General features: G+C 42.4%; 1 protein-coding gene across 5 annotated transcripts in view; it reads left to right on the forward strand.

Annotated features, from left to right (window-relative positions):
• The window catches only part of Pcca (propionyl-CoA carboxylase subunit alpha), a 306,130-nt gene that overhangs the window by 178,844 nt on the left and 101,439 nt on the right, over positions 1-25,847 (forward strand). For all 5 annotated transcript variants that reach the window (XM_085698173.2, XM_085698172.2, XM_048422206.3 and 2 more), the window contains one exon: positions 4,454-4,556. In XM_085698173.2, coding sequence (XP_085554299.1) covers positions 4,454-4,556 — 103 coding nt within the window. The remainder of the gene's footprint in view (positions 1-4,453; positions 4,557-25,847) is intronic.

Below are 25,847 nucleotides of genomic sequence, written 5' to 3' on the forward strand. Positions count from 1 at the left end.
CTGACCTCAGTGGCTGTGGAATTCAGCAGATTATTCTGGGTCGATTTGCAGACCACTCACTGGGGCAGTTATGACGAGGCAAGTTCTTGATGATTCTCTGACTGTTCTCACTGCTCTGAATTGGTCTCAGAATCCACCCCAGTGCACGCAGGACGCTGCTGGAGGCCACTGTCCTAGCTCGAGGTTGTGTAAAATGTTAGGGTCTCTGTTACTAGCCGCACATTTGCATCATTATCACCTGTGTGTTTGCAGTCGTCTGCTAACTTATGTGTATGAGAATTGAAATTAGTAAACTCAGCCCTCACTGTCCTCCTGTGAGGTAAGGAGAAGCTGTTTGGACTGAGCAGATTGAGTATGGCTGACTGGCTGGTACTGGGACTGAACAGGCCTGGTGGAGCTGTGGTTTGTTGTGAGCCGCTGATTACTGGGTTCGGTGATTTCAGTCATACAAAGTGAACCTCGGATCGATGGCAGCCCTTTCCACAGAAACGTGAATCGTCTGTCATGAGGGAAAGCTGAGCCCTGCGTGTTATGACCAGGGTGACTGTGTGAAGCAGATCCTCCCTCACCCTTGAGGAGGGTTTGTAATTATTTTCCTTTGGCTGTTTTCACTCTTTGCTGAGTGATACCCAGGGCTTGGTGTCTGCTAGGCAAGTATTCCACCCAGAACTTCATAGCCCATTTTGAATCATTTCAAGTTATACCAACCGGCGTAATTCTTTTTTATTTGATTTAAAATATAACTTTAGGTTGTTATTGCTATGATGTTTATGCTTTTTGAATCGAAATTGGTGTTTCAAAAACAAACAAATAAACAAACAACAACAACAAAAAACTATCCCCGTTCTCTTAGAAATCCTGTAGGACCAGAGCGCACCTTCCTCCAGGTTCTCATCTGTGTCTACTTTGGTGCTGCAAATTTGTATGGCTGAAAAACTGACATAAATGTCCAAATCATCTATTTTAGTCACCAAACAAAATCAAACTACCTTTCAAGCCATATAAAGCCAGCTAAACCCTGGTACTGACCCTGCTTGGGGGTCATGCCTTCTGTTCTTCTTGGCACCTGGAGGAGTTGCTTGTCGGGGGACAGCTTTCCTCCATTCCCGTGAGGCGCCTTAGATGGCACTGTCACCAAGTGCTGCTCCAGGAGCCCAGGCTCCCATCACCTACATGGTTCTGTGGGAGCCTCTGACAGGTTCTCACGAGCACTGCTAAGGAGAGGAGGAGCTGAGACCTGAACCTCTGGACTTTCTCCCAGAAGCCTGTGCTCTTCCATAAGGCCCCTCCTGGAGCGAGCTGCAATGTATATGAAACAGATGTGGATCAAAATAAAGCAGTGGAAAAATAAATAATGGCTGGATCCTGAGGAGCGGCAGCTCCGTCTCGCCACCATCTGCCAGATCGTTTTCTGTGGGAAAGAGTGTCCTGTGCTAGAACAGGACATTAGGATCAGCGACTTCCCACCTCCTCTGCAGGCGAAGGATGGCTGCCTCACTGGGAAGGGTCTTCGTTCTCATTGACTGCGGCTGAATTTCAGGAAGTACTACAGCATATAGTACTGGCCAAGTGGAAGAAAGACAGTGAAATTACATTATCACCGAGGCAGTTATGAGGGCGGCGATCTCTTCCTTGGAAAATGTGAGACAGAGTTCAAAGTGCTGTGATGGGAGGATTTAGTCATGGCCAAAACGAGAGGGGAGGCCTGGAGAGGGCATAATCGTGTAACCTTTGCGTGCTTCATTTGGTCCTCTATGTGTGTCTATCAGTGCAGATGCCATTGTTACTCTAATGTTTCATAAGGGAAATACATCCTGTCAATTTGCTCAAGGTTAGAAATCTAGGCAGAATGCGTTCCACTTCTGTGGGTCAGCAGAGTCTAGTTCAAAACCATTGTATTTGGTCCTCTACCTATTTGTTTGGTTTAATTAAAGGGAGCTGGTCCAATCAGACACATAAGCTAGAACAATTAGAAAAAGAAGGAAGATACAAAAAATTGGGGCTTTCCTTTTAAGAACTTGCTTGAATGGTAGGAAACTCAATTAAGAATTAACCTGGTGTGAAGCAGAATACCATAGAGCTGTCATGATTAGGAAGGATCTAGTTTTATCAAAGGAAACAAAGGTGGGAAAACCTCGTTGCATAATCCTGAGAGGCTGGGCATTTGAGGTTGAGCAAGGAATGTAGCCTAGCAAGGAGCCAATCCCAGGGAGATCTTGGAACTGCAGACTGCCCTGGGCATTGCAGCTACTGCATTTGTGTGGCTCCTCAGGCCCTCCCCCCAGGAATGGACTGGACTGTAGCTCACTGGTAGGATTCTTGCCAGGCACAGAACCTGGGGTTCCATCCCAGCACTAGGAAAATTAAGTCAAGGTCATAGTCCTCCTTGAGACCCACAGTCTAGTGTGGGAGGTGCCCTGTGGAATTCAGGTGCTGGAGTGAGGCAATGGAGCACAGAGTACTCTCTTGCTTTCCTCCTTGGCTTGGTCATTACCTTCCTTCTTCCCTCCTTCCTTTCTCTTCCCTGCTCACTTTTAGAAAATCTTGTTTATTGTAATTCTTTTGCATGATACTCTGACCCCTGGAAAAATTCTCTTCAGGTCGCCTAACAGTGTCTTCCAAGTTTTCTTCTGTAGGATTTGAGACAGTCATTGTTAAACAGATGAAGCCGTCTGTCACTACAAACACCCCTCACCTGTTAATCTCCCTTCGCCAGGCCCCTGTGTCTAGAGGGGACTTGAGAGTCATGGCTGTTATGACTATGCTTTTTTTAAAAAAGAAAGAAAGAAAGAAAGAAAGAAAGAAAGAAAGAAAGAAAGAAAGAAAGAAAGAAAGAAAACCAAGTAACATATTATTTTGAAATTTGAGAGACTTGAATAACCTGCAACATTAAATTTAGATCCATGGCTGGAGCCTAGATACTAAAAAGTGCAAGCATTAACAATACTTTAAAGACATGAAGTTTATAAATGTGTGACATTAGGGTTAATTTTGAAGTCATTACTTTTTTAAACAAAATTATGGGAACTTTTTTTCCTGGAAGCTTGACCTAGTTTTTTCTGCCCCATGTAACACCAACCGTACGTTTATATGATAAGATTAGCTTTGTTCAGAGCTCTGGCTGCCTTGTATGTATTCCAGGATTAGCATAAAGCCAGGACTAGGGAATATAGAAGACATAGGCTGTGGGCAAGATGGGAACCGTGGCGAAACAGTGCCAGTCAGGCTGTGAACTTGTCGGTCACAGAGTTTAGTGTAACTTGGTGTCCTTATGGTCTCAGTCTAGCTGTGTGCTAAGGTGAGATTTCTCCAGTTGGCACGTAGAGGAACATTCCGTATTGTTTACAAGTAGAGTAAGGTATCATGGTTCATTCTTGTTAAAGAAATAAACTTTATTATTATTGTGTGTCTGTATGTGCCTCTGTATGTGTGTGTGTGTGTGTGTACACGTGTACGCGTGTGTGTGCGTGCGTGTAGCTGGAAAGGCCAAAGAATAATGTTGAAGCCGTTCTTTGCTTTGACTTTTATGCGGATTCCAGGGACTGAATTCAGGTCCTCAGGCCTGTAGAAAACACCTTTACTCACTGAGAGAATTCACTTCCTTTATTCTTTACTGCAGTTTTATTGTATCAGCTACAAAGAGTAGATGAGCCCAGATTTCTTTGCCAAGTTATGCCGACGAATTTATTTCTTGTCTTGGAAACTAGTGCACTTGTCACATTGTTTATTTTACTTTATTTAAAACTTTGAATAGCTATAAAACTAATACTGATTAAGAAATATTAATTTATGAAGGGCTGTCACAGTTACACATTCAAGTTCATAACATTGAGCATGCCTGATGTCTGTCTTAGTTAGGGCTCTTATTGCTGTGAAGAGACATCATGACCACAGCAATTTTTATAAGGAAAACATTTAGTTGAAGTGACAGCCTGCAGTTTCAGAGTTTCAGTCCGTTATCATCATGACACGGATCATGGCGGCGCGCAGGCAGACATGGTGCTGAAGCTGTAGCTGAGAGTTCCACATCTTGCAGGCAACAGAAAGTCAACTGAGACACTGGGTGGTATCCTAAGCATAGGAAACCTCAAAGCCCGCCCCCACAGTGGCACACTTCCTCCAACAAGGCCACACCCACTACAACAAAGCCCTACCTCCTAATAGTGCCACCCCCTATAAGATTATGGGGCAAGTTTCATTCCAGTCACCACAATGGCTCTTAGATGAGGTGATGATGGTGCCACAGTTGCAGTAGGAGGCTGCTGTTGTCTCTGGAGTGTCTGCTCTGTAAGTCTCTCCAGTTTACATCTGAGCTGTTTCTCCAAGGGTGGGATCACTGAAATGGGAGTTATGGTGTGGACTTTGACTCTTACTCCACACACTGGTGCTAAAGCTAAGTAGGTGATCCATAGAGAATCATATGACTAACGCCTTTTCTTTCTTTTTGTTTCAGAGTGCCAGTTGTTAGAGCAGATGTGGCCAAGTGGGAGCTCTCAATAAAGTTACACGGTGAAGAGCACTCGGTCGTGGCACTGAGCAACGGGTCAACATTTGACGTGAGTTTTGCTTGCTTGTTTGGTACTCTTGAATTATCTAGACAAACTCAGAGCCTATTGAATCTGCCCAGTGTCTCTTCACAGCCTCCAGGAAAGCTCTGTGTTCGTCCTTATGAGCTGAATTGAAAAGGGACCTTTTTTTTGTCCACCTACGATAATTAGGGAACACGTTCCTAGATTTAGCCGCTTTCTGAAGTGCTTTCTGAAAAGTCATAGGCTTGCCTTTGTGACAGAGATTAAAGGTGCGAGAATCTAATCTAATCCCACCCTTGGTAAAACAGCTTTCAGATATAAACCCTGATCTGATGGGGAGTGTATCTAAGCCATGCCCTGTCAAGATTATTTTTGGGGGGGCTCAAACTTCATGTTTGTTTGCAATTTCATTGTAGAGACTCATGACCCCTAACCTGACTATTCAAGCAGGTTAGATTTTGTTCCCCCTGTAAAATCCTCTCCTGCTTTACATTTTATTTCATGGGGGAAACGCTTTGAAATGAGTGCATTAAATTGATCTGGAAAGAACCCACCTTGGCATGTGACATAAAAAAGCCTGTTACCTCGTTTTTTTCCCTTGGATGCTATGGAATGTGTCATCCTCAGAGAAAAGTTTGGGTTCCTGTAGTTCCTCTAACTCCCACATGTAGAAGTGGACTGAGCTGTTTCAGGCTGCCTCTTGCAGGGTCAGTTAGACACACTGGTGTGAAGGCCTGTGTAGTATGGCACCTTTTCTCCTCTCGCTGAGGGAAGTGTAGTTGTTTGCTTTCTTCATAGCTAGAACAAAATTAGCCTATAAGTGACAGGACAGGTTTGGGTTATGGTCTTCAGAGAAAGTATAAGCAAAGTCATGTTTGCTTAGCTTATAGTACAGCTCAGAGAATCCATAATTTTAAGAGTTTATAATTTTTCAGGCATTTTAAACTTTGAAGATTTCAAATGGAGAGAATACAGTGTGTGCAGACTTCCTACTGAAAAGAAAAAACATGTGTAGATTCAGTGAATCTTCCTGCAGCCTCCGTTCTGTTCCTGCTCTCCCAGGAGTGGCAGCCATTCTGAAAGTGTCCATATATATACTCAGTGTGTGTTTGCTCTATGGCAGTGAAAAGAAGCAACAGGAAAGTGCATGTACTCACACGTGTGAGCGCACACACATACACACACATGCGAGCACACGCACGATACATTTGATTTGTACACAGAAAATGTAAACTGGTGCTAAATTTATTAAACTGGGTAGAAAGCTATGCCAGGAATTTAGAAGTTAATACGGTTAAGATGTCAATACTACTCATAGTGTTATAGGTTCAGTGCATCCCCAATTGAAATTCCAGTTACACTTTCCAGAAATAGATAATTTTCCCAAAAATTCACATGGAAGTTCAGGAGATCTTAGGTAGTCAAAATCTCTAAATAGAAGAACACAGTTGGTCTCATATTTACTATGTTAGAAACTCACTACAAATCTTTGGTTATCAGAATCTGTCTCCCAGGCTCACACCTATAATCCCGTCACCTCAGAGACTGAAGTATAAGGATTGCAAATTTCAGACCACCCTGGACTACATAATGAACTAATTGCTAGCCTGGACTACATGATGAATTAATTGCTAGCCTTGGCTATTTAGGGATCACTATAAAAAAAAACCTGCAAAACAATGGGCCTGGGGAGATGGCATAGTGAGTGAGAATTCTTATTTCACAAGTGTGAGGACCTAAATTCTTCAGACCCTCAAATCCATGTGAAAAGAGCTGGACAGGGCTGTGTAACCTTGACTGTAAGCCCTTTGCCATAGGAAGTGGAGGCAGGGGGATTCCTGGCACTTGCTGGCTTCCAGACTCGCTTCAGTTTCAATGATAGCCTGTCTCCCAGGGATAATAAGGCAGGCAGTGCCAGAGGAACACTCGACGTCATCCCCTGGCCTCTTGTGTGTACGAAGGAGTCTTAGTGACTCTTCCATTGCCGAGAAGAGACCACACCCAAGACAACTCTTATAAAGAAAACACTTACTTGGGAGCTTTCTTACAGTTTCAGAGGTTTGGCCCATTACCATCATGGTGGGAGCATTGTGGCATGCAGGGAAGTAGATGCTGGGATAGAAGCTGAGAGCTACATCATGATGGCGAAAGAGGAACAGACACATGCTGGTCCTGGCATGGGTTTTTGAAATCTGAAAGCGCACCCCAATGACACACTTCCTTCAGTAAGATCATGGTGTGGGAGAATTGTCTGTATTCTGTCAATCATGTTTTAAATAAACACTGATTGGCCAGGCAGGAGGTGTAGGTGGAAAAACCAGACAGAAAGTGAAAATGATGCAAGGAGAACAGGAGAATTCTGGGAAGGAGGAAGTTGATTCCTCCCACTCCTGCCCAGATCACCAAAGCAGCAGGATGTGAGCTGCCCCACTGAAAAAGGTACTGAGCCACATGGCTAACATAGATCAGAAAAATGGGTTAATTAAGATGTGAGAGTTAGCCAGTAAGAAGCCTGACCTAACGAGCCAATCAGCATTATAACTTATAGAGATCTCTTGTATGATTTTACTTTGGAACTAAACAGCTGGGGGAACAGTGCAGTACAAAAACCCCAACAAGCAGGCTCGGCCTTTTCATGTTACAAGATCACACTTCCTAATTTTTTAAACCTTTCTAATGGTGCAGCTCACTGGTGACTAAGCATGAAAGTATATGTGCCTGTGGGGCCTGTTCTTCAAACCGTCACCGTGAACATGCATGTCCATAAAAGCACTCACATATATATCACAAACATACTAGGGACAAAAGGGGACTGGCCAAGAAGCACAGAAAATGCTTAGGTTCACAATCACGAGAGAAATTGCAAATTGAGCCTAGAACAGTGAGACACCTTCTCCCACCCTTGGGGGCTGTTGTATAATATTTTGATTGTGTTCTGACTAATAAAGCTTGCTTGGAGTCAGAGGTCAGACTAGCCACTAGCTATCCAAAATTAAACATAGAGGTTAGGAAGACTGTAGGCAGATGTGGACAGGAAGTAGTAAGGCAGCACTGAGAGAGGATCTTGGCCCTTTTGGAGGAAGGAACAGAAGAGGTAGGGTGTGACTAGTGGCTACTCCCCTGTTTCTCTGACTTTTCCAGCTCTTACTCCTGATTTTTTATTGATAGAAAATAAATTAATTAAGGCTTCAGAGGAGTGTTGGCAAGGAAGCAGAAAAAGACAAATATTAGGCACAGTAGGAGAATGGAAACCCTTGATTTCTGTTGGTAGTGAGTGCCACAGCAACTACGGGAAATGATACAGGACTTCTAAACACTAAAAAGCCACACCATATGATCACTAGGATACTTGGAAGCAAAAAAACATTTTGCACACACCTGCTCATAGCAGTGTTACTAAAGGTAGCAGAGAGAAACAACCTAGTACCTGCCAATGGATGAGTGGAGAGGCAAAATGTGGGACCTTCACACCAGTGGGAATTATCAAGTCCTAAAAAGAAAGGACATTCTGATGCATGCTACAAGAGGGACCACTGGACACTGTGCCAAGGGAAGTAAGTCCCTCAGAGAAGGACACATGCCAGAGAATCCACCAACATTAAGTCCTTAGAGCAGTCAAATGGTATAGAGACAAAGAGTTGAGTAGTGTTTGCCAAGCCCTGGAAAAAAAGAAAGGGTGGTCCAGCCCTGGTGGAGGTAGAAAGGTTAGGACTCTGAGGCCAACCTGGGCTTTGGAATCTTGTATATATAAAAAATTTTTTATACAATAAAATCAACTAAATGAAGTTTTAAAAGGGGGCAGAGTGAAGGGGGAGGGCAGTTACTGTTGAAAGAGTACAAACTTCCAACTGTGTAAAAGGTAAACGGTGAAAGTGTGTTTGACACACTGTTCATGATCATATGCTATGTGTGCATACACCATTAGAAACTATACTCAACAATTTACATTGGTGTTTGTAGTATGGATTTCTAATTGATCTTACTAATAAAAATCCAGAGTCAGATATTAGCGGATGAAAGCTGAAAGATCAGAAAAGCAGAACAGGTAATCACAGGTTCTTAGCGCTACAAAATCCTCAGACCAAATGGAGTATCTTGTGAGAAATGACAGAAATAGCTGTCTGCTTGTACAGTCATCCAAGGTTCTTCTGAAATGTTGGGACATCCATCCTCAGCCTACAGGCCTAGAATATATGACAGACTTTTTTATAAAGCAGGATTTTTGAAGGATTGGCCTGCATTTTCTTAGCAATGTTTGGAACTCACTCTTTTGTGTCCTGCTTGTCCAATTACAACAACAGATTGTCAGCAGTTGAGGCAAGAGCACTTTCTTTTGCTAACTTTTGCCACAAAGAATGTAAACTTCATGTAGAATTTCTTCAATGTCCATCATCTTCTCTGAAGTAGATATGTGTTGCCAGGAACAGACATGTCTTATTGTCATTAAAAATGAAAAGAGCCTATGTTATTAAAGAATCTTAAATGCCATATTTGTAGATCTCTGTAGTGTTTGAAGATTACCTGTATATCTAAAATAAATCTTTGTTTGACCTTGAAAACATACCTAATATGTCTACAAGTTTGATTGTAATGACTCTACTAACTTGCATTTCTTTATATCCTAATTAGTTGGTAATAATAACTTTTAAGAACTAGAAATTTGCATTACATTGTTAAATAAACTGTATAGGTACAATATCTTGAGTAAGATTAGAAATGTATATACAGTATATTCTAACAAAATTAATCTCAAATTATATCAGTATACAAAGATCCATATCAATGTGAAATATTTAAAACAAGTAGTTGCTTTTTAAAATTAGATTCAATAATATACCGTTTCATCCTATCATATCTATATCCCTCTTTTTTCTTTTCAGAGCAAAAAAGCTGACTCTAAACTCCTTTGTTCAACTTTTTTTTCCTGACCATTACCAATAACAGCTTGTAACCAACCCCCCAAACAATGACAAATATCCATGACCCAATGAAAGACCAAAAACTACCTACCCCACTTCTTGGGAATGTGGACATCATATTCTTAAATTTACTTCCTGCTCTCTGAAGGCAACAGTATCTATAGGGGATCCTGAAAAAAAAAAAATGGGGTTAATTGTCAAGTCCTGGGAGAGGCAGCTCTGTCATTTGTTGTTCAGTCTCTGCATAATGGTAAAGTGCAGGGCTTGTCTCAAGTCCTGGATAGAGCAGTCTGTGAGTCTGGATCATCTCATCTGGTCTCCTCAAAATTGTTCTAAGCAATTTGTAGTCCAAAGCCAATCTTTAGATGGTATTTTTCAGCTTAGTAGTGCCATCATAGTCCTGGTGGAATTTTATTGTGGGATCCCATCATCTTTTCAGAGATTGCATTAGGTCAGATTATTCATTTTCTTGGGAATTTTTTTCTGGGTAGTTCTCCCTTCTCCTTTGGATGCATTTGTCCAAAGGTCTTTATATTCCTCAACATGATTGTTTTTATTTTCCTGAAAAGAAAAAAAACTAAACCCTTCCTCAACCCTAACTCTGGGGAGGTTCCCTTTTGGCACATTATATATCTGATCAAATGAAAAGCATCTGTTAGTTTTATAGATTCAGTGGTCATGCTGTTTGATGAATTATCACCTTTTCTAATCAAGAGTTCTCCCTCGTTCAAATCTAACCTTTATCAATTTTGATTTACGGTTTCTCTTAAAAATTTTGTTTTATTTTATAAAACTCTTTTATTATCCAGAGCAGTGTGAGTTTTTATAATAGGCATTAGGGTCTTTAATTGCTTTGTGAAGGAGTTTCCTCCATAGCCAGGAAACAACTGAATAGATTTGACCTGCCGGCTTGAGAGAGGTCCCTTGAGGCATTACCCAATAGCAAAGGATTACTTGTTGATATATATTCATTAGTCCAGTGCCTGCCCTTGCCACACCTTCTGTATAATCCAGGAGGGAGGGGTGTTCTGTTTGGTTTATACTTGGACAAAACATTGTTTCTAGAAATGCCCTGTTTACAGTCCCTTTTGAGATGACCTTGTTTACAGCAATCGAAATGTTTGATATTTTGATTGTTCTTCAAACCTCTGGAAATTACCTCTCCTATCCAAGCATCATCATGGTCATAAAAACCACATGGATTATATCTCAGATCCCTTCCTCCAAGGGTGGCTGATCTTGCCTTTAATGATCTAATTATCCTTTTGCATTGTGCATTAGCATTTTCAAAAGCTAAAGTCAAGTATTATTTGTCTAACTTCTAAATTTGTTATCATTCTCTTTACTGCTGATTTCAATCTTCATAAGAAATCAGTGAAGGTTTCTTTTGTGCCTTGTGTGACTTTAGTAAATGACTCAATTTCCTTTCCTCCTTCTCCAGTTCTGTCCCAAGCATTCAAAGCTGCTGTATGGCATAAAGCCAAGGTGTGGTCATCATATACATCTTGCCTTTTTATAGTAGCATAATCTCCCTCTCCAAGAAATTGGTCCTGGGAGATTTCCATACCTCTAGCCCTATGTTGTTGTTCAATGGTCTTAGCCTCATCTTTTCACCAGGTTCTAAATGGTAATTGTTGACCAGTCTCCAGGACTGCTGTAACCAAGTCTCTCTAGTCTTGAGAGATAATTCTATTACATGTTGACCGTGAGTTTACCATCTGTTTCACAAAGGTGAATGCCATATGAGACTATCACGTCCTTGAATCTCCTTAAATCTAACATTTCCATGGGATCCCATCGAGTGCTTAAACAGCCTTGGGGATAGCTGTCATTTGGCAGTTCCCATAAGGTGACCAATAAATTAAGGTTGGTTGTTTGAAAACCTTAGGCTATTCCTCTCTAACCTTTAATACAATGCTGAAATTAGTTCTCCTATAAATTCCTCTGTCTGGATCTGAATATTTCTATGATCTCTTTCATTATCTTTTCCTAAGGCTTGTATCTTGGCAGTTTTATCAACCAACTTTTTTAGAGATAAACCAAGAATTATCAAACCGAAAATAAGCATTATCAATATGATAATTAACATTTTGTTAATCCTGGTTAAGTTAATTATCCCTTCATTTAATCATTTCATTTCTAAACATTCATCAAGTAATCATACAGAGACCTAACTCTCTCCATCGTAATAATGTTTCCCATTTTTTAACATGAGAAAAACTCTTTTAATTAATGCCTCTGTTTAAGAATTCCCAATTGTCTCAACAAATCTGCTGATGATGGCAGTGAAGACGTCAGGCTGACTGCTCACACGGAACAGTAGAAGCCTGAGTGGGTTTTAAGGAAGCTACCTATTTTGGCAGCAACCTGAGGCCATCCAGGGAAAGCCCACTGGGAGAAAAGAGAGGAAACCTAGCCAACCGGGTAGTGACTCCGGCTGCGTGTAGCTTATGCCAGTGACTACAAAGCCACATGCAAGTGGCTTTTTTGTGAATTTGTGCCTTATTGTTGGATGTCAGATGTACTGCAAATTTCTAGTGGGTCTTAATAATGAAAACCCAGAGTCAGGTATTAGTGGGTGAAAGATGAAGGATCAGAGAAGCAGAACAGTCAGCCACTAGTTCTTATCTCTAGAAATCCTCAGACTGGAGGGGTATCCTGTCTCTACAAGTCCTCAGACCGAATGCCTTGAGTTCCTGTCTCCTCCCACCTTATATTCCTTTATATCCTCCCCACCCCACGCCTAGCCATGTCCCTTCCTGTTTCCAGGTGTTTATGAAGATGCAGGCTCTTAGGTAAAAGTATGTGATTAGTGAAGGCAACAGTGAGTTCAGTTGTCAGGATGAACAGTGGAATCGACTAGGAGTGTGAAACCCCTGGGCACACATGGCGGAAATACTAGCCAGTCCTTTACAAAACTGAACTCCAAGTGAGGACACTCAGCTGAGTTCCTGTATAACAATTTTCTGGATTTCTAAGTTCCCCCCACTTTTCTCTTGTGCAATATATTATAAAACTGGTTAGAACAGCGCAAGAGATACAAAGATTAGTGTGTTTGTTGCTTTAAAGATGAAGAACTAAATTCATACTGAAGAACATTCGTTTTGAAGAAAAATGTCTGAGCAGTCATTTGCTATGCAAACAAACTGACTTATAAACGTGGTCCTCCAGGGGCAGGCACATGACTGCTGCCCAGCCCTGCTAAGTGTTTGCCTGGTGTCTGTCTGCTCCCTACTCCTGCCTTGGCTCAGTGGGGAAGAGGGCTCTCTGCTAGTCCTGTGAACCTACATGAAAAGCTTGATATGGTGACACAAATCCATCATCCCTACAAGAGACAGAGGCAGGAGGATTGCCCAGAAGCCCAAAAGCCAGCTAGGCCAGAGTACAGGACAGCACAGAAGCAAGAGAGGCTGCCTCAGCAAGACAGAGAGAGAGAGAGAGAGAGAGAGAGAGAGAGAGAGAGAGAGAGAGAGAGCTAGCTCACTGCTCAGCTTGCCCTTTGATCTCTGCAAGACACTATGGCGTATACCCCCCACCCCCACTGCTATCAATCAATCAACATTCCAAAGAGTATACAAAATTCCTAGAGCACCCATGGTATATTAATGTAATCTTCATACTAATGAATAGAAAATTTAAGTGGTCAAAGTAATACTTAACTTTCCTGGTCAAAGAGTAATTTCCCACTATCTTAAAATTTTTTAATTAAATTTTAAGGTTAGCATATAAAGTTCTGGTATTCATTTTAATACAGTCATTCTTACTTTGCTGAAATTTATTCACCTTTTTCACTGCTTTCCCCCTACTTTTCATGGTTTTCTTCTACCCCCCAAGATCCCTCTGTGTTTTTAAATTTTTTAATTTCCCTAAATCAGGTTCTGTATTTAAATTAAGAGAACAGAATATTTTCAGTAAGTATAAAACTGCTTCATTTAAATTAAAATTAGAGCTCTTCCATTCCCCCAATTTCAAGTTATATGTAGATACAGTTTGTATTAAAATTTAAAAGCCTGGGCTTGGTGGTAGTTTAGCACTTCCTAGCATGCACGGAGCCCCAAGTTTTCTTAAATAAAGAGCAAAGACCTACTTCTGGAATGGTAGCCTGAGGTGCTCCATGAACCCACTCTTCAGCAATGTGGCCATGATGATGAGAGTGATGAAAATCTATGTATAGCTGCTATGTTATAGACAGAGACTGATTGTTTGTCCCCGGCCACCCAGATCTGATATAACCACACGGAAACTGTATTAATTAAAACACTGGTTGGCCTATTAGTGTATACATATTTCTAGCTAGCTCTTATATCTTAAATTAACCCATTTCTATTAATCTGTGTATTGCCACAAGGTTCCATCCAGTGCCCAGCGTCTGTCTCCTGCCATGGCTACATGGTGTCTCTTTGACTCTCTCCTCCTCTATCTGCTTGGAATTCCCGCCTTGCCCCATTCTGCACTGTAACAGGTCCAAATCAGCATCTTTATTAACTCATGGTATTCAGAGTATACAGAGGAGAATCCCACATCACTATGTGGCTGTATGTAGAACACAGTAAGGAGTCAACTAAAACTGTCATGAAGATGTGAATGAGTTCAGTGTGGATGCAAAATCAAATCAGTTAAACACCTCCTTATCTGCAGTGGCAACCCAGAGCAAAAACAGTTCCATTAGCAACAATATCAGAAGAAAGTGCTACTGAGGAGTAAGTACAATAAAAGTCTGAAACATGCATGGTGAAATGCACAAGCCCTTGCCAAAAAAATGAAGGAAAAAGCACAGCCTCCTGAACTGACTAGTCCATGAACTGACTAGAAAGATGGAGTGCACTGCTTCCTTATGGTCTAAAGATGTCCTGTAGTTCCCGAGACAAGCTGTGTTTCTGATAGACCCTAACATCCACATGGAAGCACAAAGATTCAGAATTGCCAAGACTATCTTCCAAACAAACCCATAATGTGCTGGGCCCTCTCTCATCAATCACTAAATAAGAAAATGTTCTGCAGGGTTGCCTACAGCTTGATCTTTTGGAAGCATTTTCTCCATCGAAGCTACCTCTTATCTGATGATTCTAGCTTGTGTCATGGTGTCGTAAAGCTATCTGGCCAGCACAAGAAGCAAAGAAATCTATAAGCTGCCTGGATGAAGGAGGTATCTGGAGAAAGAGGAGACTTTTGGGAGATATGACTAGTGACAGTGTAGACCACACTGCCTGTGTGACCAGGGACTGACTTCAAATCGCTGCTATGAGAAACATGGCACAGTGGAAGAACAAAGTCTATTGAGATGTCGAAGACATGTTTTTGGTGGGTGCGGAGTTTTGCCTGCCTGTATGTCTGGGCACCATGTACATGCCTGATGCTCAAGAGGTCAAAAGAGGGTATCAGATCCCTTGGAATTGGAATTACAGAGGGGTGTGAGCCACCACGTGGGTGCTAGGAGTTGAATTTAAGTCCTCTGAAATAGCAACCTCTGAGCCATCTCTCCACCCCTCCCCAGAGAAATCTTTAATCTGTAGTAAGTTTAATTACTTAAAAAAATTATTATACTTCATTTATTTATTTCGTATGTACACTTAAACATGTGGAAGTCAGAGGACACTTAGTGGGAAGTTGGTTTTCTCCTTCCATATGGGTCCCAGGAACTAAAATCAAGTTGTCAGGCTTCAGAATAGCCCTTACTCATTGAGCCATTTCACCAACCTTTTTAAAAGAAGCTTTTAATTGTGTGTGTGTGTGTGTGTGTGTGTGTGTGTGTGTACACATGTGCGCACGTGCGTAAGCTTGTCTGCTAGCATTTTGGGGTACACCTGCGCTATAGAAGCACAGCCATGGGTTCTCTGCTTCTATCATCAGCTGAGTCCCGGGGGTTGAGTGGTTTGCACTTTTTCTTCTGAACCATCTCGCCAGCCCTCCAAAAATCTTTTTAAAGTATTTAGAAACCTTTCCACATCTTATAAATGATAGTATTGTGTTAAATAATGTTTAGCATCGACTGAATAATTTTATAGAAGTAAATATATTTTTTCAGAGCTGTATAAGGTTTGAGAATGCCATTCATGTCTAAAGAGTTTAAACTCTGGTTTTGTTTTCTTAATAGTGTTCATTTTGGTTGATTCAAAATGATCTCATCTTTGGATGCCTGTGGTGGAGGGAGGGAAATGTTGTAGAGTGTTCATATCATTTAGATTACCACCCTGTGTTTTTCTTCACTAAGAAAAGATACGGTGATGAACATAAGGATAAAAATAATAATTACGTATGGATACATAATAAGAAATAATTATATACTTCTTGTTTGACGGTTTCTTCCTCCGATAGAAGCAACCTTTCCCCTTTGTTCTGCCACCGTTTACTTTGTTCTAGACTCTGAACCGGGAAAACATTCCACCAGGTTGTTTTGACATCTAAAGAACACTTTGGAAATTTGGTTTTTAAGTGGAGCCATGTGAGCAGTTTTGTAAAATGCCATTTTTAAAACCAAACAGTAATTGAATGAACTTAGAATACCTATTAAATGGGTTTTCAAAGTAAGACCATTTTTTTAAATTTTATTTATTTCTGTTATATGTGTCTGCTGTTTTCCTTGTATGTATATATGTCTTATACACTTGTGTGCCTGGTGCTTGGGAGCAGTCACGCCTGGAACTGGGTGGCTGCGAGCCACCATGTGGAGTGGAAAACCGAACCTGGGTCTTCTGGGTGAACAGCCAGTGCTCTTAGCCTCGTAACCATCTCTCAAGCCCCCTTGCTCTTCTGTCTTTCTTTTTTTATGTAAATGTTTGCTAAAGAATCAAATACATCCTTAACAAGATTACCCCATCTCTGTCCCTTTTACAATAGTGGGAAATTCTGTGGCCACCGTGGATTTTATGGGACTGTGTGACTTGTGGGCTTATAGTTGATCAGGCACTACTGCGCTCATCTGCAACGTCTGTAGACCACATTAGGTCTGAACTCACAGCAATCCTCCTGTTTCAGCCTCCTACATCTTGGAATTTCAGCTGTACACCACATCCAGCTTCAGTTGCCTTTTTGAATTACTTACTTTCAAATACCTTTCTTAGAAAATAATCTATTGACACATCTACCCTTTTGGGTTTTTTTAGGCAGATTTTAGGAAAGGCTCTTACTCTGGGATGTGACAAAGAGATTAGTAAATAAGGCCAGTTAACCATTACAATAATGACAACTTTAGCCTTTATTGTTCTTTACTTTATTGTTCTTTAAAAAGATAATAGGTTGGGATTCCCTGAGCGGCCTGCGCTGCCGCCAGAGCAGTGCAGGCGGCTGGATGCGGTGGACAGCAGAGTAAATGGACATAATGCTATACATAAAGCTAAACATCTATTACTTAGAGAAGAGGGAGACATTTATTACTTAAAGAAGAGGGAAACAGAGAGACATGGAGAAAAACATAGGGAGAGACAGAGACACGTGTGTACACACCAAGAGACAGGGGACAGAGAGAGAGTTAAGATGGCTCCCAGGGAGGTCAGAAGTGGCTGGGAGTGGGCATGGTTAGCTCTTAAAGTGACCAGACCCAAAGGAATAACAGCCTTATTGTTTACAAATTGTCTATGACTCAAATTCATACTGGCAAATGGAAAAGAACAGTTTTCAGTAGCATTAGAAAAAGAACATTTCATATCCCAGCAGACCTTATAATATAATGCTGTGGTCTGCTCCTGAAATTTGACTTTTGCATGAGATAGGAAATTGAGATTGGGTTTTTGAAGTTACCCAGCATACTTAAACTTTTTACTTCTATTTTTCTTTTAACACAAATTAAGTGTTATAATCATGTGAACTACTTGTCAGACAAGTTTTTCATGTAGATATCCCTCTCAACGAATTTTTACAAAAAGAATTTTAAACAAAGCAGAATTTAAAATACTGCATTTGAAGAAATTACCTTATTTTCTGACAATGAATTTTTACAAAGTGCATTCAGCAAGAAGTTAATTTTCTTGAAAAGTTTTTTTAGTTAAAAAAAATCAGGACAATAAATCAATTGTTTTTTTCCTTTTCAAGATGTTTATCAGGAGACATTGCCCAAGGCCTGTTTTGGTTTTGTATTTATTTTTTTGTTTGTCTGTCAGTCTTTCTTGAGTTTGTTCTCTGGTCACATGCGTACACATCGTGCATTTCCATTGCTGTCCCTCTCATCCTTTCTCGACTCCCTCTCACCCCTACCCCATCCCTGCCTCTGTACAAGTCCTCTTTCCACATTCACAGCATTTTTAATTAGCTTATATGGTTAGATAGCATGGCTTTTCAAACAAAATGAGGTTTTAGCTCCCCGCCCCCCTCATGTTATAGGAGTAAAATACGTCAAGTTGTCCTGCCTAGAATATCCTATGTGAGGCTAGTCAGAGAGCCAGCAGATAGAAAAAGCCTGCAATTCGGTTTCTTGAGCAAAGGGGAAAGCCCTTTGCATGTCACATGAAAACGTGCAATGATGGTTCATAGTAGGGCAAGCGTGAATGGCTCCTGAACACGCAGGAACAAGCCCCCACCTGCTTACACACGCTCGTGCTAAGATGATGGAGAGAAACCATTCTCCATATACATTTTGGCAAAAATAAAAATTTTGATAGTTCCCTGATTTCATATGATTATAGAAAAATAAGTGCTGATACATTATGGGTGCATAAAACCCACAGGAAGCAATTTGACAGAGTTTGTAGTCAGGTGTGGAACATGCTGGTAACCTCAACACACATGAATGGGGTAGAAACATTTGTTCACATTCAGGCTGGGCTACACAGCAGGACCTTGTCTCAAAATCAACCAACCGACAACCATAAACTCAAACTGTCACCTATGTTCAAACGTAGGAAGTATAAGAGAATGTTCATAGAGGTATTGTTTTTAATGGCTGAGGATTCAAACATCTCAAAAGCCTAGCCTGTTAATAGATAACACTGGCACTGTCAGAGCAGTGAAATCCTGTCCAGCTATTAAAAATGATTGTGAGTCCATTCTATGTATAAAAGCAAAGTCTATTCACTGGCACAAAAAAAAAAAAAAAGGAATATGTTAGGACAGATGTGGGGTGCGTGCCTTTAATTTCAGTCAGGGACAGGCACACCTCTGTGAGTTCCAGGTCAGCCTGGGCTACACAGTGAGGTTCTGTCTTGAGGGGGAAAAATAGATGTGTATGCTTATTATATGACTAGAGTATCTTCAGAAGGAGCCACAAGAAAGTGGTAACTATGGGTTGCCCTGGTGCTGGGGAGCTAGTTGTCTGGTTCCATACAGTGCCTTTGGCCATCCATGTTAAGTGCTCAGATAAACCCCTGGTTAATTAGACCTACTGGACCTGGGCAGGACTGCAAAGTGCAGTTTCTGAGACCCTTTCAGCTAGAAGTCTGAACTTGAAAGTGGCTTCTAGAAATCACTGTTGGTTATGTTTTAAGAACTCATCTAAGTTCGTCAGGGAAAGAATGGAGACACCTTTGGATACTAACTGTGAAGCCAGCCCCCTTTCCCTTTAGGTGTATAAACTACTTCAAGAGCTCTCTGATTGTAAGATTGTACGTAGACTCCTAGAGTGTGTGGTAGCTTCATGGAGTATTTTAGGGAATGGGGTGGTTCAGGAAGAGGATCCCCAAGTCACTTGCTGTAGGACTGTCACTTCCCTGCCCCAAGAGTCCACAGACTGGCAAATATCCTCCCAAAGCAGGCATAGCAAAGTAGCTTGACGTCTGATGAAGAGGGTCAGATAAACAAGGCTGTGGAAAAATCAAGCCTAAAGAGTACCTCACACAGCTTGATCTGTTTACGTTTTAAATGCAGCCTTTCCAGTGGGTATCATAATCTGCTTTTCAGCCAGAAGCCTGAATTTTCATAAAAATGTGAGGCTCCTGCCCATGTAATCTGGAAAATTGCCCGTCTAATTGGGTGCAGGGCTGCACCTGCACCCTCTTAAATGGCTCAGGCATGTTGTACTTCAGAGCCAAGTTGCTTGTTATGGCACTAAGTGAGGAACAGAAATAAGCCACAGACCCCGAGTCCCTGCCACTTTGGAGATGAAAAGCACTAATGGCTGGTGGTTACCGCGCTGGAGTTGGCAAACACTGTGATTGGGATTTCAACTGGGTTTAGTATGATGTTCAGGTCTCTGACACTTTCCGAAGGATTTAATTTCAGGTAAAATGCTTAATGTTGACACAAGATATCCAGCTTTAGTTCAGGTCATTTAACTTTATAATCTGTTCTAAAATATATGCAGTAGTACGGCAGCATCTTTACCCCTGATCAAATTTTGCAGTATGTGTATTAACAATTATTTTGTTGATTTTTCTTATATGTGTGTTTCCTGTTCTGAGTGTTTGAGACAAGGTCTCACTGTGTAGCCCAGGGTGACTTTAAATTGAGCAAACCTATCAGCCTCCTTTGTGCTGAGATTACAGAGGTCACCACCATTCTTGGCTCAATTTTGATATCACATTTCTGCATCTCAAATTTATTTATAAATTAAATGAACATTGAAACCATCTGTTGAAATGCCCGAGTAACTCAGCCACTAGATACATTTTTATACAGCTCCTATTCTGTCATCATTATAGTTGTAATGAGTGTCATCATTGTTTACTATGTTCTGTGACATACGTACTAGAGAAACAGTGGTGGTCAAGAGAGACAATGTATCTGACTTCTCAAATCTATTGAGGGTGACAAGCAAGTAAATGACAAGGAGAGTGGGTGACATGGATAAGAGACAGGGCCTCCCCAAACTTGAACATGAAGACAGGTGGGGACTTTCAAAGGAAAACTAGCCAGCCTGAGACCTACGGAAGGCGGTGGTGGATGGTACAGGGCATAAGGTCATGATTTTGAAGGCTTATGTAAAATATATAAAGAGGAAATGGAAGAGACATGTGTGGGTTGTGGACAGCTTGGCATCTGGGACCCATGGCAGGTGTGAGACGTGGGATTCCACCTGAGATTGTGGACCTGTGAGGATTGATCTGGAAGGTAGTGGAGACCACTGAAAGCCTTTCTTTCTGTAGGACAGTAACCCTGTCAGAAAGACTACCATGTCTCCCTGATATTGAATAGGTTAGAGAGGCCACACTGGAGTGAGGGGAGCTGCGAGGAGGCTAGGGAACTTGAATGTGGCGCTTCCACAGTAGAGAAAAATGGGCCGGTTTAAGTGAGGGACATTAATAAAACCAGCATCTCTGGAATGCTGACTGCTTAAGTGTGGTCTCGGCAAGGTCCAGAAACGGATAGACAGGGCATCACTTAGTGAGAACAGTAATGTATGTGATCTACTCTAATCCTGGCAGCACTCTAGGAAGAATAAAGATCTTCCTGTCTGCTATAAGTGGAAGGAAATCAAGTACAGAGAGATCAGCTGCCTTTTCTAGAGCAGGAACCTAGGGCAAAGCAAGGATTGAGATTGAGAACCGGGGGGGGGGGCTGAGGGGTTGGGGGGGTGGGAGCAGGGGACGCTCCTGAGAGTTCCTTGGACTCCACAGGAGCACCTGGCACACGTGAACCCACACTCACTCAATAACAATAGAGGGCACACTCTCCATCTTTAAAACGTCAAATTTGGAGGATATTCTATTCAAACTGATTAGTTTTGGCTGTGACTAGTCAGCCAAGATAGCCATCAAAGCAAATGCAAACCGATACTATATGTGGATACAGGAGTGCCTGGGGAAAGGACCAAAAAGAAGCTGCTAGGTAGAATTGTGAGGCCAAGGTGCAAGGACTCCACGTGAGGAGGAGGAGGTGGTATTCACATGGCAGCTGCTCCGGCTAAATATATCACCTGCCTACCTAGATCTTTTTTCTGCAGTCTGTTGTACAGAGTTCTCAGCTGAGGCCTTTGTAACAAAAAAACAAGTTAACAAGGGAGAAAGCACACAAATTTATTTAATAGCACTTGTACCTGATGCAGGAGACTTCATAAAAAAGCAAAGACCCAAGGGAATCTCCTATCCTGAGTTTTAGTGGAAAGGCATAGAGACCGTGATAAGATGAGCTGTTTGAAGGAAGAATGGTACCTGCCACAGTAAGCAAGGCTTCCTGAGACTCCTTGTGGGACTTTGGAGGTAAGAATGCTCTTCCCCTTCTGGGGTAGGGAAGCCATCTCTCATACAGTCTCATGACCTGCTTCAGGGAAGGTCAGAGAGTCCTTCCATCTGGCACCTGCCAGTTCTCTAATTCCCAAGGCTTAAAATATTCCATATGCCAAGGTGCATATTTTGGAATAGCGTATATTTACCCTCTGGCTGTAGAGCGAGCTTCCCAAGCTGCTAGAAGCTGTTACATCTGCTTCTGCTTATATATGTATTGCATATTTTGTTAACTTAGTTACAAAATATGTTAACAGCATTGATAATTTAAGACATTTATAAACTGCAATATATAATGTTGGTAGAGTGCGTTGAGGTTTATAGTTTTGAATTTAGGAACACATTATAAACTTTATTTCATTCAGCTACTTTAATTTTCATACTTTATTTTTTTTAAAAAAAAATTTCCTGCTTTGCCCTGCTGGAGATGAAGCACAGGACTTGTGTACACTAAGCAGGCTCTCCACCCTACGCTACACCCTTAGTCCTCTACCCTACGCTATACCCTTAGCCCTCCACCCTACGCTACACCCTTAGCCCTCTACCCTACGCTACACCCTTAGCCCTCCACCCTACGCTACACCCTTAGCCCTCTACCCCACACTATACCGTTAGCCCTCTACCCCACACTATACCCTTAGCCCTCTACTCCACACTACACCCTTAGCCCTCTACCCTACTCTATACCCTTAGCCCTCTACACCACACTACACCCTTAGCCCTCTACCCCACACTACACCCTTAGCCCTCTACCCTACACTATACCCTTAGCCCTCTACCCCACACTACACCCTTAGCCCTCTACCCTACGCTATACCCTTAGCCCTCTACCCCACACTACACCCCTAGCCCTCTACCCCACACTACACCCTTAGCCCTCTACCCTATGCTATACCCTTAGCCCTCTACCCCACACTACACCCTTAGCCCTCTACCCCACAGTACACCCTTAGCCCTCTACCCCACACTACACCCTTAGCCCTCTACCCTATACTACACCCCAGCCCTCTACCCCACACTACACTCCTAGCCGTCTGCCCCACGCTATACCCTTAGCCCTTTACCTTGTTTTTCACATGCCAGGCTGTAACCGGCATTCAGGGTAATCGAGTACACACCTTTCTTGCAAATGGTACTTTTTAAGTACTGGGGTTCCCCCATTTGGGTAATAGGGTAATTTCTATTGCCAAATATGAAGTATTGGGTATATATTCTAGGCAGTATTTCAAGGTAATGATGTCAGTGGAGGAAACATCTTCTTACTCTTTGCCTTTTTCTCTGTCTTCCGTGCTGTGGCCGTGTCTGCTGTGCCCAGGCCATCTCCCTCTCCTGTGAACTTTCCTTCGAGTTGACATTAATTTATTCATCTGTCATGTGGTGCTCAAATTTTGAGAGTCAGAGGCAGTGGCAAAGAAATTTTTCGTTGTGCGAGTAACTAAGATGTATTTCAAACTAATCTGTGTCTTCCCGAAATTCCCACCGGGTGGTAGGGCGTCCTAGGCCGGCTCTTCACTTGACAGGAGAGCACACAAGAGGTGGGAAGGGGGCTCGATGACGCTCTCATGACGATGAGTGAGTCAGGAGAACCCAGAAGTCAGGCTCTCCTTCGGGCCAGGCCTGGCCACTCATGTGTTTGGCTGTCTGTCCATCTGTCCGTCCACCCACTCATTTCCTGTTGTGTTGGGGTTGGAATCAAGCTTCCGGAGCGCATTAGGCAAGCACTCTGCTTCTGAGCCTGACAACTGAATTCCCGCTGCTGTCTGGATGACGTTGGTTTTATCTCTCAATGTATGGGGCGACTTGAATGTTTTCAACTTTGGGACCTTGTCCATCTGCTGTCATATCAATCATCGGTCTACAAGGAAAAGTATGCCCCCGTGTGCCGGCACATGCCTGCAATGACCAGTGATGAGGCTGAAAGCCTCAGAGGCTAGACGTTAAGAGGATTTTACTCTTTTGGAACAATCTTCCAAATTCTGATTATAACTTTTTTCTACTACTTCATGGCCCAGGTAGTGGCTGTTAAGTAGAATATTTTCATGAAAGCAAGATTTCAAAGTTCTTAGTTCCTTCTGCTGGCTTTCGCTAACTTCTCGAGTCTTATATCAAAATCCTAGTTTTTCAATCTTTTAGCCACACACCATCAAGTGTGTGGGATGCTTTAAATACTGGCTTGCTCTCTCCCTCCTTACAGAAGCTTCGCTAAGTAGGGCCAGAGGCTAGAAAGGGATCCCAGCAGCAAAGAGTATGAATGTCCCGCCCTTGCTGATTCAGTGGTGAGATAGTTTTGAACCTTGGCATGACTCTTTCAGCTCTTCGCATTCCATAAAAACAACATTGTCATGGAGCCTCAATGTGCCGCAGCTGCACCAAATGTTTTGATGTCTTCGAAAAAGGCGGACACAGGCTTCTCTTTGAAATGTGTGAGGCGGCTCAAGATGCCGCTGCTCAGATGGATTTAATTAGTCCTTCCTGGGACTGGATGTCCGCTTGCTGCAGCTGAATTCTCATTCCATTCACCCATAACTAGAAACACCTCGCTTCAAACGAGTTTCTTCAAAGAAAGAGGGTTTCGGGTTCTGTGTTTCACTGCTTTTTGATGTTGGTTTCCTTAACTGAGAAGACCTTGTGTTTACACAACTGTTATTATTAAGCAAACATAGCTGGCCACACCAAGGCTGCTTTTGTGCTGGGTAGAGTGGCCATCCGAGATCTGTGGAATAGATCTCGCTTCTCAGACCCCCACTGCAGCTGTGCCTTGCTAGCGAGTGCGCTGGAAAGATGGCATTAACCTGTGGATACGGCCTTACAATCCTGTATGCGTGCTTACATGAGGCTACACCCCACACCTGAAAATGTGACCAATGTTAATCACAAAACAAAGCCTGTAACCAAACCAGGGTTGTCACGGTACCGGGGTCACTTGTTCTGATTCGTCTGCCAGTGGTCAAGGGCCATGGTGTGCTCTGCAGTAAACATCTTTTAAAAAGATGCTCTTCATAGTAAAATATGACTTTAAAATGTGCTGGGCTAGCTTTTACTCTTAGATTAGCTGCAACCTGTCACTTTTCAACAGAGTGGCTAGCATCTTGTACATCCCCCCGAATAATGCACTTTTTCCCTCTAGTTGGTGTGTCTAGGATCCAGTGCGTCCCCCAAATAATGCACCGTTTTTCCTCTGGTTGGTGTGTCTAGGATGCAGTGTTCCCCCCAAATAATGCACCTTTTTCCTCTGGTGTGTCTAGGATCCAGTGTGCCCCCCCCCCCGAATAATGCACCTTTTGCCTCTGGTTGATGTGTCTAGGCTCCAGGGAGCCCCCCCACTCCCCGAATAATGCACCTTTTCCCTCTAGTGTGTCTAGGATCCAGTGTACCCCTGAATAATGCACCTTTTCCCTCTGGTTGGTGTGTCTAAGATCCAGTGTGCCCCCCAATAATGCACCGTTTTCTCTCTGGTTGATGTGTCTAGGCTCCAGTGAGCCCTATCATCACAGCATCTTTTGTCTTCTGTGCCCACATCATAATTACATTTCCCGGGCTATGATGCTCTCCACAATTGCTCTCATGCATTTATTGTGCTCAGATGGGAAACCGCAGGGGCTTCGGAGGCTCTCCACCAGCAGCATGGGTTTGCATTTCAGATATTTTTGGTGCTAACATCCAGAAGTTCAGACAAAGTCTAAAAACTACTCTTGCACTGCATATCACCCTGGCCTTTAAGGAAAGATAAAGTCAACTTAGGTTGTTGAAGCTTAAAATTGTTCCAAAGCCACAGCTCACAGGTTGTTCTGGTGCCTCTCAGCTGCCTGAGACTCCTGCGTTGGGTCTCATCCATAACCGAACCTGTCCATCCCTTCACCAGACTCCATGATGCGAACCTGTGGCAACTCCTGTTGGATAGTTAAAATGGCCAAGGAAAGCCTAACAAGTGTATTTTGAACAATGACCTCATGTAGGGCCATGGTCGACGGGGCTAGGCCATGGTTGGCCCTTGAGCTCTCTATTCTTGGATCACTTGTTCTGTGAATTGTGACTATTGGGTGGAACTCCCAGTTTTAGGAGAACGATAGATGTGACACAGAAATATTTTATTGCATTTATGTAAATGTGCTCACTTTGAAAAAATCACAGGTAGAGTTTATTCAGGGCACCCTTTTAATGGTTTCGCCTTTACAACAGTAGTACATGTTTTTGTAATTTTCTTTATTTGTTGGCAATGCTCGATAAATCTTGGTGGAAATACAAAGCATCAAGGGTCAGAACACTAGTGAGTTGTCTTTTATGTCAATTTGCAAGACAGCTTGTTAGGA

The sequence above is a fragment of the Myodes glareolus genome, chromosome 12, assembly GCF_982192425.1.
Source record: "Myodes glareolus chromosome 12, mMyoGla1.1, whole genome shotgun sequence".
NCBI classification, from domain to species: Eukaryota; Metazoa; Chordata; class Mammalia; order Rodentia; family Cricetidae; genus Myodes; species Myodes glareolus.